The 18,152-nt window shown below is 34.3% G+C and overlaps 1 protein-coding gene across 1 annotated transcript; it reads left to right on the top strand.

Moving 5' to 3' along the window:
- Window positions 1–1,647: 1,647 nt before the first annotated feature.
- Window positions 1,648–17,502, top strand: LOC138319512 (arylsulfatase J-like). The gene is made up of 8 exons (XM_069262665.1): window positions 1,648–1,749; window positions 3,892–4,051; window positions 6,691–6,803; window positions 9,862–9,978; window positions 13,591–13,713; window positions 13,856–13,988; window positions 15,404–15,557; window positions 16,658–17,502. The coding sequence occupies exons 1-8, from the start codon at window positions 1,648–1,650 to the stop codon at window positions 17,376–17,378; spliced, it is 1,623 nt and encodes a 540-aa protein (XP_069118766.1). The 3' UTR covers window positions 17,379–17,502.
- The last annotated feature ends 650 nt before the right edge of the window (window positions 17,503–18,152 follow it).

Genomic DNA, 18,152 nt, shown 5'->3' with positions numbered 1-18,152 from the left:
TTATTTTTTTATATTACTTCATTCTTTAAATGTTCACAGAATTTACTTTATAAAGAGAGGCAATTTGCTTATTTGTTCATTTTCTAGGTATATTTTCTAGCATAATGCTACACGCAAATTGTGACAATTAAAAAATAGCCAAAATATAGAAATGTATGTACTTTTTTAATATATTTCTAATTTAGCAAGATTGATATTGTCTATTGTTACTATTTTCTTATTTATATGAGAAAAAAAGTTTCTTTTTTATAAAATAGGGTTAGCGGAGATTTATACATCGGTGGGTTTTATTAGTTTAACGTCCTATTATCAGCCAGGGTCATTAAAGGATGTGCGGTTTGTTGGTAGAGGAAATCCGGAGTACCCGGAGAAAGACCAGTGACAAGAGTGACCCAGAGGTGAGCTAGGCTTGTGGTTATACATTTATATCGGGACATCTTGGCCACCAAGGCTCTGACTATTATATGATAATTACATACAAGACATTTAAATATCGTTTATGTCATGCCATTATTTAAATTAAATATCAGGATCATTATTTATTGATCATTTAAGGAGATGATAATGAAAAGTCAGAGTACATGGAGAAAAACCACTGACAAGAAGTCAGTACATATATGTACATGGCGTCTGCCCCACATGAAATTCAAACTCATAACCCAAAGACATATTCTAAATAATTTAAACAGTGCGTCCTAATAAGTGACCAATACTGATTTTTAATTTCATTTCAAAATATTTTCAAAAAATCAATCAAAATGTATCTTTCATTTTAATTGTCAGTATATATTATATAATGAATTAAATAAATGACCTTGACCTTCATTCAATGTCACAGGAGTCAAATATTTTTCATAGCCCAATGATATTGTCCCCTTTAAGAGTTCCTTCAGGTGTCGCCCAGCTAGTAACATGTGTTTAAATACAACAATATAACAATACATGTATTATATAAGTCATTATTAAATGGGCGTTATGACGTCACATGGTTGTAAACCGACCATATAACATGGTCGTTAGAGATGTAACATGTTCGTTAGAGATGTAACATGGTCGTTAGAGATGTAACATGGTCGTTAGAGATGTTAGTCACGTGATCAATATATATTGAAAGCAATAAAAGTGTATCTTTACAAAGCGGCTGTCACAAAGGAATCCCAAACTTATCATCAACCAAATCATACATTTTTTAAAACAATATGTGCATTTTTCATTTTCATTGAAATATAGCATGATATATTGGTGGAACTACGAATAAGTAGATAACTATTATCGATTTTTTTTATTATATCTTTTGCCAGCTGTTGCATTGATAATTTGCATAAATTAGATATAAATTTGTCACTCACGTTTCATCAATGCAAGGTTCAAATACGAGATTTTAACAGAGCGACGTAAAAGTGATATCATAGAGCCTGTTTCCATAAGTATATGGATGTATATAAACATCAAGTTTTGAGTCATTCTCCAGAAACAAATTGTGACATCTTCAGGGCAGTTTCATTTGATTAAGATTAGCTGTGTTGTTAGTATCGATGCATTGCTGTTAGTATTGATGCATTGCTGTTAGTATTGATGCATTGCTGTTAGTATTGATGCATTGCTGATAGTATTGATGCATTGCTGTTATTAGCTATACAGTAAACGATGTATGGGCTGCGCTACTTCACGATGCTCAACTTGCTTGCCACTGTATGTACAGCGGTTCCTCCAAGACCTCATATTGTCATCGTGGTGGCAGATGATCTCGTAAGTATGAAATTGATATCCTTATCAAATAGTGTTTTGTACATGAAAGTATAGTGGGCTTAAAACATTTATTACCATCAAATCTTAAAATGATTTCAAAATCGTTCAACGGAAAATGTGATAATTAAGTACATGATTTTAAATGTATTTTAATATATTGTGTTACCAGGCTAACAATGGAATATCCTTATTGGTTTTTATCATAAATCGGAAATTTTTAAGCTGATGACATAGAACTAGCATACATATTATTATATACATATTTTTTTCATACCTACACGTGTAATACTGACTGGTCTAGGGCAATACACTCATGCTGCCTGAGGCTGTATTGCATGGCTACCCATGCGATAAAGCCTCGTGACGTTACGGCTTCAACAGATTTTCTATTTTCTCGGTAAAATTTTAACATTTCTTTCACAAACTTGACTGGTTTTACTATAAAAGATGCAAACAACGGAATTTTTGTTGAAAATATCACCTAATTTTTCATGTATGAAAAATCGACTTTCAGTCGAGGATTTCTGGCGGGATATCATAGTTGTAAAATTGCAATAAAACGTCGAGGTATGAAAGAAAAATACTCTTTCATAAGTGGATATGAAGGATAGGGATATTCTACCATCGGGATCACAAAATGTTGCAAAAACCTCGGCAAACCTCGGGAGTATAATGGGCTTAAAACATTTATTACTATAAAATCTTAAAATGATTTCAAAATCGTTCAACGGAAAATGTGATAATTAAATACATGATTTTAAATGTATTTTAATATATTGTGTTACCAGGCTAACAATGGAATATCCTGATTGGTTTTTATCATAAATCGGATAATATTAAGCTGATGACATAGAACTAGCATACATATTATTATATACATATTTTTTTTCATACCTACACGTGTAATACTGACTGGTCTAGGGCAATACACTCATGCCGCCTGAGGCTGTATTGCATGGCTACCCATGCGATAAAGCCTCGTGACGTTACGGCGTCAACAAAATGTTTATTTCCTCGGTAAAATTTTAACATTTCTTTCACAAACTTGACTGGTTTTACTATAAAAGATGCAAACAACGGAATTTTTGTTGAAAATATCACCTAATTTTTCATGTATGAAAAATCGACTTTCAGTCGAGGATTTCTGGCGGGATATCATAGTTGTAAAATTGCAATAAAACGTCGAGGTATGAAAGAAAAATACTCTTTCATAAGTGGATATGAAGGATAGGGATATTCTACCATCGGGATCACAAAATGTTGCAAAAACCTCGGCAAACCTCGGGAGTATAATGGGCTTAAAACATTTATTACTATAAAATCTTAAAATGATTTCAAAATCGTTCAACGGAAAATGTGATAATTAAATACATGATTTTAAATGTATTTTAATATATTGTGTTACCAGGCTAACAATGGAATATCCTTATTGGTTTTTATCATAAATCGGGTAAAATTCTATTATCAGGGAAGCTGATGACATAGAACTAGCATACATATTATTATATACATATTTCTTTCATACCTACACGTGTAATACTAACTGGTCTAGGGCAATACACTCATGCCGCCTGAGGCTGTATTGCATGGCTACCCATGCGATAAAGCCTCGTGACGTTACGGCGTCAACAAATTTTCTATTTTCTCGGTAAAATTTTAACATTTCTTTCACAAACTTGACTGGTTTTACTATAAAAGATGCAAACAACGGAATTTTTGTTGAAAATATCACGTAATTTTTCATGTATGAAAAATCGACTTTCAGTCGAGGATTTCTGGCGGGATATCATAGTTGTAAAATTGCAATAAAACGTCAAGGTATGAAAGAAAAATACTCTCTCATAAGTGGATATGAAGGATAGGTATATTCTACCATCGGGATCACAAAATGTTGCAAAACCCCCGGCAAACCTCGGGTTTTACTACATTTTGTGACCCTCGGGTAGAATATCTCTATCCTTCATATCCACATATGAAAGAGTCTTATAGTATATAAAGGTTTTTAAAAAAAAAAAAAAAAACTAGGAATGAGAGATAACATGTGTCGTATCATACTATACGTCAATATATCAGGAAAGGTGATGATTTTAACATGTATATATAATATCAGTTTGAATCCATCTGGACTTAATATGTTTGTAGGGATGGAATGATGTTAGTTTTCATGGTTCAAATCAGATTCCTACGCCTAATATAGATAGTCTGGCACACAGTGGAATAATTCTCAACAAATACTATGTTTCTCCATTATGTACCCCCACACGCGGGGCACTAATGTCCGGTTTACATCCAATCCATACAGGTAATGCCTATTTATTTATTTATCGCTATATAATTAATATTTGTTTTAATACTAAATCTGGCTTTTTGATTGTCCAAATGTTTTGCATACCACTATGAAAAAATAAAACTCGAGAATGATACGAAACCCCGACGTTATCGTGACGTCATAATAGAGATATTGACGTTACGTATTGATTCGAAAAATCAAACCCTTGAAATATCACTTTAATCTTATATTTAAAAAAAAATATTTTATCAGATAAATAATAAAATCAATTTTAAGCCTTAATGTTAATATTTTGTTTAATCACATCGGGTTATAAATACAAAAAATGAAAACTTTTGTGAAAATCCGCTTAGCGGATAAACATAGTTTACAAACATATTTTTTTCATATCCAGATGAAATTGAAAAAAAAATATTTATACCAATGCTTAATAATTTAATCTATTGGTATTGTTCCTTGTTCTCCATTCAGATCTATTGCTATTATTCTGGGATTGTTATTATTATTTCAAAGAATATTCATGAACTTAAAACCATCGTGAATAATCATGAATGTTTATTCATGATAATTCATGAGGTATTCGTGAACTACAAATGACACAAACATTTCATGAATATTCATGAAACTTCATGAACTGGAAAAATTCATAAATATTCATGAACTTGAGTCGTGTTCATTAAGTTTAATGAATTCAATATGGAGTCAGCGGCATCTAAATTTTATGAACTCTACTGGGTGTTCAGATTTGAAATTTTCTATCAAACCAATGACAATTCTCTTGGAATTAATTAAATATATGATGAAACATTTTTTTTATGGCAATAAGTATAATCCATATATATTAGTATATATCATCAGAAGATCACCAACAGTTTACTGTGTTCATTATATTTCCATACTGCCACCGATAAGCGCTAACAAAATCTGTTTTCAGTGGTACACAGCAATCAATTTCATAATAAATTCCAAGTAAATTAGTATTTGTCCAAAATAAACCTATAATTGTAAAGAATGAAAGTTTATATGAACAATTAATCAATAACATTTGATAAAATTTCACAAACCAATATCTATGCATAATCATTATAGCAATATCAGTGTGCAACAATTTCATGCTGAAAAAAGAACTACAGATAAATCAGAACTTACCAAAAGTGTTCATCTGTGCTAAAAGAAATCCAGGAATGGAATAATCCGTTCATTAATGTGCCAAAACTTCCATTTTAAGATGAATAATGTTTCCCCTTCTACATGCCAGCAGATACAGCAGCCATTTTGGATTGTAACTGTTTTGGCGGGGATTATATTTATAGAAGTCATGTGACTCATGTGATCATGTGACAAGTCATGTGTCTTCAGTGGATGTTAATTAAAATTCATCAAAAAGCGTGAAAAAGCATGTCAAGAATCATTCATGGAGTTTTATGCATAGCTGATATTAATTTAAATTCTTAAAAATGAATGAAACTTTTTCATTCATTTTGAAGAATTTTAATAAATATTAGTCATGCATAAAATTTCATAGATAATTCTTGACCCATTGATCATGAACAATCATGAATGTTTCATGGATTCATAAAAGTTCATGAATAGTTCCTGAAAGTCATTTGATGAATATTCATGAATTTTTTTCATGAACAACAATCTGCTAATATTCATGAATCATTCATGAATATTCATGATATCCTGAATACCACCTCGCAGGGGAACTTATAAATGATCTTATCGTTAAAAGTAGTCTGATAATTGTAGTATATAATTAACTAAACGGCCGTAAAATTACACCGTCTTAAAACTTTTATCAAATCGAATAATTGAATAATGCAGCCTTCGTTTTGTGTCTATCCAATATTGATAAAAATGAGCCACATCGACCCCGGTAAGGAACACTAATCCCAAAGACTGAGATTTCACATAACACGTACAAGTAAGATAATGAGTGCTGCTGTATTTGCCGTCTATATGCGACTAATGATGTAAATAATGAGATTATATTTTTGACCCGGAATATGTCACGTCACATATTGCCTGTCGCGTATCTTCAGCTCGGACACGAGCTTTGCGCCTTCTTGATCGTTACAGGCTGAAATCGACCATATCTATTTATTAAAAAACTGTAAACGTACGCATTTAAGCGGTAGTTTTATTTAAGCGCTTTTCGCTTGTCTTTGAAGTGTTGTATCATGTACAGCGCTAAACATTGTAAAAGAGTTATTCTGGTATTAATCAACCGAATTTAGCGAATTTCTATCCGTGCAAATAAATAATAGTTTACATTACTTTGCACTTGCACTAACATTTGACTGCTCTAAAACAAGTACGTTTACAGTAGATAACATTCAAAAATGTCAATCATAAAAAATCAAATATCAGGCTTTCCAAGACAAAATATGCTGTTTTCAGAAAATGGGATGTAAAAATTGTTAGTATTCAACATTAAAAGCTTGTTTCCCTGCCATTTTAATTCACAATAAGTATACATGTATGATTGCACCAAAATATTATAACTTTTAGTTGACCTTCACCGTCATTCAAATTATTTTTTTAATATCTTCTTTGATTGATTTTTCCAGAAATACTTATCATTATGTATATATGATTCCGTTATTTTTTTTTTCTTAAAATGACAATACCGGCATCTACATTGCTAGGATTGCAAACAAGTGTAATCGAAGGATTCCATCCGTTTGGTCTACCACTGAACATCACAATTCTGCCACAATGGTTACAAACTCTAGGTTATCGGACACATATGATTGGAAAAGTGAGTAAAGTCTGCCGCATTGTTTTATATAACCAAATGATTTATACCGTTGACGTTGATATATAGGCAAGGTAAATCCATACTTTTGAATAGCCGGCCAATACGCATGACGTTATACATTAAGTTACGTAAGTTGTTTCAAATTCCATAATGGTTTTCGATACACTACAGTATTCCACTTCGATATTTTTGAACAACTGGACATTGCCTTTTACATGCATGTAATATTGAATGTCTGAAATAATTAGGTTACTTAAATTAAACCAATAAAGAGAAAATAAGATGATATTTCTTTGGTTTTGATTTTTGTGTTGTAAATGGTCGTTAATGTCCATTTGGTGTTATACCGCCATGGTAGAATAAATGGCGGTATAACACCAAAGGTTCTTAATTTTTATATTAGATTATATGTTAATTATTTGCTAAAACAACAAAAAACTCTTTGATTAGATGTTGATTAAAAATAAAGCCACATTAATGCTAGGTTTACACTATGTTCCCGGCGGCCACGGCAGCCCCGTTTCAGACCACCGTGGACTGAACGTGGTGACCGCGAGACAACGTGAGACAGCGCAGAAGGACGTGATAGACAAAGGTAAGCGGTCGTGAATACCGTGGATGCCGTGCCAGATTTTTAATGCTAGGTTTACACTATGTTCCCGGCGATCACGGTAGCCCCGTTTGCCCGAAACGTGGTGCGCCGTGGAATTTTGGCTATTTTTGTCTCTGTATTCAAGTTGAGCTAGGTCTTGTGAAGTTTTGCCACGGTCTTTTACGGATTACGTCATGGACCGTGGATATACGGGAAAGTGCTGTTCCGGAAGGTTAAAGGTACACTACGGCTTTAGCACGGTCTATCAAGGATACCACTACGTTCTCACTAGGCCTGTTACGATCTGATGAGGTCTGCTACGTTTTACACGTTTTGATCAAGCTCCGATACGTTTTTCACGGTCCGCCAAGGCTTACTAGGGATGAAAGTCTGATACCGGGATTTTTTTTGAAGCAAATGAAACAATATTTATTGCCGAAAATGTCATTTCAAACACATTTTAATTACAAATTATATTTGGTATGAATATATAATTATTATAGCTAAGTGTTTTTACGCCATTTTTTTCTGTAATGGTTAATCACTTAATCTGTCTTTTGCAATAATAGCTTTTGTATAATTTGATGGTTTTAATGTGTTTGATAATGACTATTTCTATTTAATAATACAAATAATCCATGAAGTAGCAAATATGTACCAGGCCAGGCAATGATACTTCATCAGATATTGGTTGCAACGTAAGACCGTTATAAGACGTAACACGCCGTATCACGTCGGGCTTTCAATCGCTACAAGCCGTGATGTGCCTTGACAGAACGTATCGAAACGGTTATCATCCACCTTGGCTTGCCGTCAAAACCTTGACAAACCTTGACAAAACGGCACAAAACGTGCAGCCAATCTGCATCAACCGTGATAAAACGTGGAAAAAACGCAACAGAACGTCACAAAACTTGAAATCACCGTTAGATTCCGTGAAACGTGCTTGCTGCCCGTTCCACCACGGACCGTCTGGAAGTTTTGTTACGGCCTCGCACGCATTGTTACGTTTTGTTACGTCAATCCCGTTTTATTACGTCCTGTGGCGTTTACCATCTGTACCGTGACTGCCGTGGCAATTTTTTTGACAGTTTAAAAATCTGGCACGGCATCCACGGTAATCACGACCGCTCAAGTTTGTCTATCACGTCCTTCTGCGTTGTCTCAAGTTGTCTCGCGGTCACCACGTTTTGTCCACGGTGGCCCGAAACGGGGCTGCCGTGGCCGCCGGGAACATAGTGTAAACCTAGCATATACTGTCAAAAAAATTGCCACGGCAGTCACGGTAAAGATGGTGAACGCCACAGGACGTAATAAAACGGGATTGACGTAACAAAACGTAACAGTGCGTACGAGGCCGTAACAAAACTTCCTGACGGTCCGTGGTGGAACGGGCAGCAAGCACGTTCCCCGAAATCTCACGGTGATTTCAAGTTTTGTGACGTTCTGTTGAGTTTTTTCCACGTTTTATCACGGTTGATGCAGATTGGCTGCACGTTTTGTGCCGTTTTGTCCAGGTTTGTCAAGGTTTTGACGGCAAGCCAAGGTGAAAGATAGCCGTTTCGATGCGTTCTGTAAAGGCACATCACGGCTTGTAGCGGTTGAAAGCCCGACGTGATACGACGTGTTGCGTCTTACTACGGTCTTACGTTGCAAGATATATATGATGGAGTATCATTGCCTGACCTGGTTCATATTTGCTACTTCATGGAGTTATTTGTATTAATAAATAGAAATAGTCATTATCAAACACATTTAAACCATAAAATCATACCAAGACTATTATTGCAAAAGGCAGATTAAGTGAGAACCATTGGCTATAATAATTATAATTTTGTAATCAAAACGTGTTTGAAATGACATTTTCGGCAATAAATATTGTTTCATTTGCTCCAAAAAAGCCCGGCATCAGACTTTCATCCCTAGTAAGCCTTGGCGGACCGTGAAAAAAAGTATCGGAGCTTGATCAAAACGTGTAAAACGTAGCAGATCTCATCATATCGTAACAGGCCTAGAGAGAACGTAGTGGTATCCTTGATAGACCGTGCTATAGCCGTAGTGTACCTTTAACCTCCGGGAATAGCACTTTCCCCTATATCCACGGTCCACCACGTAATCCGTAAAATACCGTGGCAAAACTTCACAAGACCTAGTTCAACTTGAATGCAGAGACAAAAATAGCCAAAATTCCACGGCGCACCACGTTTCGGGCAAACGGGGCTACCGTGGTCGCCGGGAACATATAGTGTAAACCTAGCATTAATAACTCAACGTTTGGATAATGAAATTCACAAATGAATATTAACTCGGGTGTTTCTAAAATTAGAAACACCGAGTCAATATGCTTTATATCGAACTCCACAGGACCAGGTATCAGCCAAAGAGACTAATGCTTATGAAAGATCAGAGTATATCTAATATATAAAAAGGCTGTTATAGTGCCATATATGATATGATCTTTTACAGTGGCATCTGGGATCCTATAAGAGCGAGTACACACCAATGTATCGCGGATTTGAAAGCTTTACGGGGTACCATAATTCACATGGTGATTACTATGACCATTCAAGCGAGGCTAGTGAGGTAAGAATAGTCAGTATATACTATACATGTAGGTTTAATAATAAGCCAATTCCATATTGGTCCAGTTATTAGGCCACAGTCTGTGATATGTGCCCGAGACCCTAGGGCTAAGGCCAATGTAACAGACCGAGGGCAAAAAACAGGGCTAATATGGAATTAGCTGATTTAAGATGCTTTTATCATTAAACTACTTTCAGCAGTCTTAAATTCATAAGAAAAAAAAGAACAAACTTCGATAAGATTCACCAAAGATTTAATAAATTTGAAGTTTAATATATTTCTTGCGATATGACTTTCAAATGACCCACACTTTCATGCAAAGACATGACATTAATATCCACAAGGACTCGCCAATGACATGTTTGTCAGCTATATGCCCGGTGCATGCAGATATATACGGTCTCAGGTACATGTGTATGCAGTCTACCATAGGTCTACTGTAATGCCCCGCAGTTGTATTACCTATACTTAAATTGAAATGTTTGGCAACAGGTTAACGATACGTTAATTATAAGGTTATACTTCCCTATAGGAGATTTCAGAAAAGATGGCGATGACGTCACACAAAGGTACATCCGGGCGCTCAAAGGTACAACTCTTATATCTGTACACATAAACATTGTGGGAACACAGCCGCTTGCGATGTTTGTTTACGTTTTATTGTAATAAATAGTACGCCAATCCGAGAACTATTGCGTTATTTACATTTCAAAAAGTGTAAATAAAAATATTTTACAATAATATACAAATTTAAACATATAGTATTCATATATTTTACGCTGTTTATACTCCATTTTCGACCGCTACGAGAAAACACGGTCGCCATTACGTATAAACATTGACAGATATTTTGCAAATATCAACTTGAAATTACAAATTAAATTCAAAGTTCCTCAAAATATAATTATAAGCAATTACTGTTTTCGAAGTGTTTCTTGATAAAACACTTTACGATGTGTGATTAGTGCAAAATTAAACATTTGCTCTCGTAGATTACCCCAAGCTCACGGCAGCCATTACAGTACAGCCGAGAACCCGAATTTCGTCCATTTTCAGTGTCATTAAATTACGTATTCTGGTTATTTTTTTTGTCATCAATTTTGGGATTTAGTTTATAACATACAAATGAATCAGTTTGTAGGTTCTTTTTATCATATTTTTAAACAAAAACTTTAAGTATTTAGGATTCTCGAAGCCGTGCGCAATATGTATCCTGGTCAGCATTTACAGAGTACTACGATCTGTAATTTATATCAATTTAAATGAAGTCTCTTATAATTATTCCACTTATCTAAAAGTAATACCACTTCAGTTTGAGACTTAACACAGCAGTCCATGGCATAAAAGCGGCTGATAATGAAATATTAAAAATGAAATATACAGCATGAAAACTGAACGATTTCACCATATTATTTTACGAGATCGGCAGCCATACGTGTACGTGTAAAACAGTAGTTTAATTACTATTCGTAATTTTGTTATGATACAAGAGTATTTCATTAAAACAACATGTACATATTAAATAACGAATATATATCTTAAACAAGTACTTTTTGAGATAAAAATGTTGAAAAATTATTAATATGATTTATTTCCCCAACAATGCTGTGGCCTGCGGTGTGATCTACCAGCGACGAAGCCATGGATCCACGAGCGGCCGTGGTGTGGTCAGCTGGTTCACGTTTTGTTTATATCATATCGTATTGTGAACAGTTTTTCATGTATAACAGAAACATTATACATTGAAATAGATCATCTTTTCATAAACACCTTTTCACAACCTGAATTTATACGTATGAACAAAATCGGGTAGGCCTACATGTGATGGCCCGGCAGCGCTTCGATAGGTGGCTTCGACACTAAAAATTAGCAATAAACAAATGAAAATACAAAAATGTCAACATCCGTAACCTGTGAAACAATAAGAAACCATTTCAAAATCAGAATTTGTAAGTATGAAAGCGTAAACTTTTGACAAAGTATCTATTTTGAAGCAGGGATGTACGTATCTGTTATTGTTTTTATCAGTCGCCATACTGTGCTTGTACCTTTGAGAACCCGGATGTAAATTTTCTGTGACGTCACGCCATCTTTTCTGAAATCTCCTATTAACGTAGACCGGCCCTTCTATGACGTCATACGTTTGTAACGTTGCTATCCGGATCCCGGCAAACGTATATAATTTCTCCGTATCCATTTATTATAACGCGCTTCTGACATCGGCATTCAAGCAAGTTTTACTTGAAGTGTATCAATCTAAAGGTGTGGCAATCGGTAAATATAGCATAATTTTGAAGATACGTGCATGGAGTAAAATCCAAGAATCATAATAGTCGCTAAATAGTCAGATGGAATGCACATGGATTTACAGGGACCCATTTTTGCAGAATAGAAATAAATTTACACAGAAGGCCTACATGGATGTCGAAGGATGTCAGTGGTGTTTTGAATGGAAATGAGTTTAGAGCTTAAATAGGCACTCTTTGTAAGATACGGGTATACTAATTTTCGTCCAAAAACGGACAAACAAAGCGGAAAATAAAATTGCTGGAAATTACTTTCATTTTATTTTTTATTTAAATCTTAACTTACAATTTGAAATATTATTTACGGAAAATAGTCCATTTTAATACAGTATCACACAGAACAAATATTTGTCTCAGAAAAAGCTGATGTATTTTCTCCTGAATTTGACTCTTTTTGGTAGTTTGAGGTCAGGCCTACATGTAGCTTGCAAACGGTATTGTTATTTTTTATACAATAAATAGATAAAATCATTAAGATATGAAATTATTGTGTCATCTTGTATTCTCAAATAATATAATAAATATAGAAAATTAACTAGGGTAAATGAATAGCATGAAACGATGAAAAGTGCTACGGATTCGCCTATTCTAAGGTTTGCAGGCCAAAATTTAAGGGGTATTAGAAAGCAAATCGGTCATATTTTGAAATATAATATGGTGAGGTATACTTTGTATTGGTTATTCTTATTGCCAATAAGTCAATCTTCATGGAAATTATAAAAAAAATCGATTTTTCCTGAGATCAAGTTTTCATAAAAAAAGAAAACATGACTATTTTGACGCAATTTTTCAATAAAATTGGGTCCGGATTAAATTTTAAAATAATGATATATCGTTTTATTGTGGAAAACCCAGATAATTTATTATAGTTATGAAGTCTATATCACCTACTGAAGGTATGAACATGTTACGGGCATATTCTTTATATGTAATGGGATGTTACAGGGATAAAATATTATTTATTTAAAAATCCTTAAAATCCGGAATTTTATGTCAATAGTACATACATGTATTTTTAAGCAAACCTGGAAGAAAAATTAACCCTGTGACATATGATTTTTATGTGATTTTTGTAATCAGGATATACCTAAAATCAATATATAAAAAAACAAACAAAATCCCTGAGAGAAAACCAGAAGGGACGGTCTACCTGTTCTATTGACGAGTTTTCAATATTGGCCCAGTTTATCTTGTATTTGCCCAGTTTGTCAATATTTGCCCAGTTTGCCAATATTGTTACCAATATAAAAGTAGTTAATTGATAATTAATGATATAATAGCTAACTGCTTCTGAATATGTTTGCAGGGCTACTTTGGCTATGACTTTTGGCGTAATACCGACCTTGATTACACCTCTATCGGTCAGTATTCCACTACGTTGTTTACGGAGAAAGCAGTGGACATCATTAAAGAACACGACACACATGAGGTGATACCTAGGCTTTGAACACATTAATACATATTAATGAATTATACATTTCGATAATATGATAAGCGTTCTTATGGACATAATTAAGCTAGGCATACTTATTAAGCGTTACTAAAAGTATTGTAATGACTATACCCTACAGCCAATATTCCTGTATCTGTCGTACCAAGCTGTCCATCCGGGAAACACACCCAGTGGTAACCCCCTACAAGCTCCATCTTCGTACGTCAACAGTCACCCTAACATAGAAAGCAAAGAAAGGAAGCAATATGCAGGTATTATATTTTCCCTATTTACTTGATAAGCCCCAAATGATGTCTGCAAGCGCATGGCGTTAGCTACTATTCATTGATTGTCACAGTTTGAAGCGCATTTGAAATTAACATGCATTGTTTGCTTTTTTAAGATATATCTTGTGGCGCTAATGCGCACCATTGAATATGCTGGAACACCCAATGTATTTCATAGACAAACGCATGTCGAAAATATGACAGCAAATAATTGTATTTACATTGAAGGTTTTAGTTCCATTGTAGAAAATAATATATACATCATATAAAAGACGGAAATAAACCTCTTCATCTATATAGAGATATTTATGCATCTAAACACTTACAATGAATAAGGCCACCCTCACAGAGGGTGACATGGTATTTGGTATCAACAGCAAATGAAAATCAATAAAATACATGACAAAATTTATGTGAAATACACATAAAACAATATTTGCTTCAAGAATTAAATAAACCAAAAAGCCAATGTGGGGTTTACAAAGTAAAAATCGCCATTTAGCCCGTATGTGACAAATACAAAAAAATAAAAAATAAAACTTTATAGGGTGGGAAAGGGCGGCAATTCGAAATTAAAGTCTAAAAGCCAAATTTAAAACAGGATAAAACTGTTGAGGAGGAAAATTTCAATATGGCTGCCTGACGCTTAGGGTTCTGATGAAATATTTGGGGTCTGGGACCTCTTTCGGACACATTGGCCAATCAAATGCCCTTCCTCTATGCCCAAGGGGCATAACTCGTACCGACAAAATGTAAAATCCATACAAGGGGGCATAACTCGTATTAGTCTATATGCTGAAGAAAAGGACATTATCAACGCAAACAAATTCTAGAAAAATCTAATAAAATAAAACTTGTATTGGTGTTTCCGATGCATAAATTAAGCTAAATACTTAGCTGCCTTATATCATTTCATGGAACAGTCGATGACTTGGCGACAACAGCCGACTAAACAGTAACAATAATTCAAATACTCCAATCAAATTCAAATAAAATTAAATAAATTCTTTATGTATTGTTTTTTAAAATTCTTACGTTATCGAGGATCTAGCTTAACGTCTTGAAGATCATGAAACTATTTTACTGTCAATGTAAATACGGGGTCTTCATCATATAATGAGCTTAGTAGTAACATGAAGCTATTGTGCAGTGGCAGAATAAAATTACTTATTTCAAGTTATGATCACACATTTAGATGACGAAGAACCGCTCATGGATCTTTCAATGTTACAATAGGATCTATAATCTTTATGGCGAAATTAAGTGTATGTGGACATATACAGTTTTATTGAGGCGAGATGAAATGTATTGATTAATTTCAGACGAAGTGTGATACTATGAACTACAATCTATAAAAGCATTTACTATGATATTGCTGAGAATAACTATATTTTCACCAGGTATGGTGGCTGCATTAGATGATGGAATCGCCGCTGTTATTGACGAGCTAAAATCACGTGACATGTACAATAATTCCGTCATCCTCTTTACTACCGATAATGGAGGGGGTGCAAATGGATTTATGGAAGGCGCGGCTAGCAACTTCCCTTTACGGTAGGTAACGGGACTTGTTCTGTGTATATTAAGGACGCATCCCGCTAACCTGGGACATCTAATCGGCGATCAGCTGTCCAAGAGAATTGTTTTTTTTTAAATGGCATTTATCATTTATAATTTCATAAGTGCAATTACATTCAAATTTTCAATGCAGTGATATACAAGAAGTGTTTTAAGTTTAAAACAAATATTCTGGATGCAAAATAAATATTTATTTTGACCATGTTTTCTCTTCTTTTATGGAAGAGGGCATGAACACGACATTGTTAAGTATTTGAAATTCCTAATCGTTGATCAATACCATTAAGCAGGTTTAACATGCATGCGGTATTCATATCCGAGCTAAAGTCACGTTCGTTAGACAAATGCAATACATAACCACTGAGGAGTTGGTGAAATTATATTTAGACAAAACATGCTTCTAATAACGTAAACACATTACTGTAAGAGCGCTTTGAGTAGTTCTAGACACAAATGTCTTTTATACACTGGCAAGGGCCAGGGTTCGGCATACAAGAAGTCCGACCACAATGTATAATGACGGACAACAATCTAGTTTGAAGATTTCACATACAATGTACATTTCACTGTAGTGGGGTTTTCTGCAAATCACACCAAAAACAACCAACTAATTTCCATTAGAACTGGTTTGTTTCCGATATATATGCAAATTTTAATGTACTCTTAGACTCAATTGTCCTTGTAATTAATCCACACCAACTGCACATTTTGTCCGATATTTTCTCAACAACTTCCGAGGGCGAGACTAACAACTACTTTCGTGACGGAATCCAGAAATTATACAAAGTACAGCTAAAATTGAGAATGTGTTGCAATTTCAACAAATAGTGTCAGAAAGAACACATGTTTCGCAGTATTTATTTTGGCATCTTCAAAGGAGTTCAAATTTAAAGCATCTTCCTCTTTTTAAATAATATTGTATAATGAATTTATTATTGCTAGATTCAATAGTATATATAGAACCTCAAAATGTTTATATTGCATTAGACTATACGCTTCTACGTGAAATAAGGTTAATAAAATATGTTCTCAAATAATTCTAGTTATCTGTATTAGAGGGATTTTATCATTCACAGGGGTATGAAATCAACGTTATGGGAAGGTGGTGTGAGAGGTGTGGCATTTCTGCATAGTCCTCTACTACAATCATCCGGGTACATCTCTGAAAACCTTATACACGTCTGTGATTGGCTGCCTACTCTTTACTCAGCAGCTGGCGGTAACCCTGCAGATCTTGGAGACAACGACGGCCATGACATGTGGGAGATGCTCTCGACCAATGGTAATCAAGTTAGGAACGAGATCCTACATAATATCGACCCGGGTTTGTCTGAAGAAGCTATTAGAGTTGGTGAATATAAACTTGTGGTTTTAGGTAATAATAATAGATCAATGGAGATGGATGGCTGGTACCCACCATATCAGCGAGCAGACGACAGCACAAGACTCCATTATCTAAATATTAGAGCTGGAATGTCAAAGTACAAATTATTTCTACGAGAAATTTTACTTAATAAACAGAAGGTAGCTTGTAAATATTGCCCTATAGATATATCATGTGGAATAACAAATATTTTCCATTCCTTTCACGAAGCCAGTCATGTGAATCTGTTCCACATTCCATCAGATCCTTGTGAGTTACGTAATATCGCTGTTGGTAATGAAGCGATAGTTCAGAGGTTGCTTGATAAGCTTAACTCATATGCTGAGACCATGGTTCCGATTGGTAACTTGACGATAGACCCTAACAGTAACCCAAGACTTCACCGTGGTGCGTGGGTTCCATGGCAAGACTAGCATACTGGATGAATAGTCTCCTTGTACTTCTTAAGAATTTATGTATACACTGTAAAATGTTTAAAAATGAAATATAAAAAATCTTAAGATCTTTAGAATAACGCTACAAATATTTACTGCGAATATTTTTTTACAAATACGATATTTTGTTTTAATCTCTTTACTGAAGATATTAATATTACTTGAATATTGCCTGTACCGGTAAAATATATGATGTATCTTTATTAACAACTTTAATAGTTAATATAATAAAAACTTTACAAGAAGAGTTTTTTTCTCGTTGTTTTGCTTTTATTTACAATAAGAATTTATTGACCTTATTAAACACATAACCATATTTTACGCTATACCAGCATGTGAACCGTGTGCATTAGACTCGGCCGGAATACGAGCATTCCAATACAAAAACAAATATTCGTGGATAAAACAAAATCCCCACCAAAAAATCTTAAAATGTGTCATTTCTCTTTTGCGTAATACTAACATTGTGGATTTGTTAAATTTTGCGGGCGCAAATTTTTTCGATTTACTGCATGGAACTTTTTTCGCGGGATTTATTAACTCGAATTACTCCTACATCTATATCCTTTGAAATCGTCATTAAAATTACAGGCTCTGGACATATATGTAAAACTATGATTTTGATAAATTTCGCAAAATATTAACTTTCATGAATTTGGATGAATCCTATAATTTTGTGAAATGAAACCCCCGCGAATATTAGCAATTATACAGTATAACAAGTTGGTCTCGTTTTTCTGACTAGTACTTCCG

The sequence above is a fragment of the Argopecten irradians genome, chromosome 3 (genome assembly GCF_041381155.1).
Source record: "Argopecten irradians isolate NY chromosome 3, Ai_NY, whole genome shotgun sequence".
Lineage (NCBI taxonomy): Eukaryota > Metazoa > Mollusca > Bivalvia > Pectinida > Pectinidae > Argopecten > Argopecten irradians.
Note: the sequence above shows the minus strand (reverse complement) of the source record. Positions and strands in the feature narration are given on the sequence as shown.

Excerpts from the sequence above, each read along its gene's own strand:
- LOC138319512 (XM_069262665.1), top strand. The coding sequence starts at position 1,648 with ATGTATGGGCTGCGCTACTTCACGATGCTCAACTTGCTTGCCACTGTA. Across the intron at positions 6,804-9,861 it reads GGACACATATGATTGGAAAA|TGGCATCTGGGATCCTATAA; the intron begins GTGAGTAAAGTC and ends GATCTTTTACAG. Across the intron at positions 13,989-15,403 it reads AGAAAGGAAGCAATATGCAG|GTATGGTGGCTGCATTAGAT; the intron begins GTATTATATTTT and ends TATTTTCACCAG.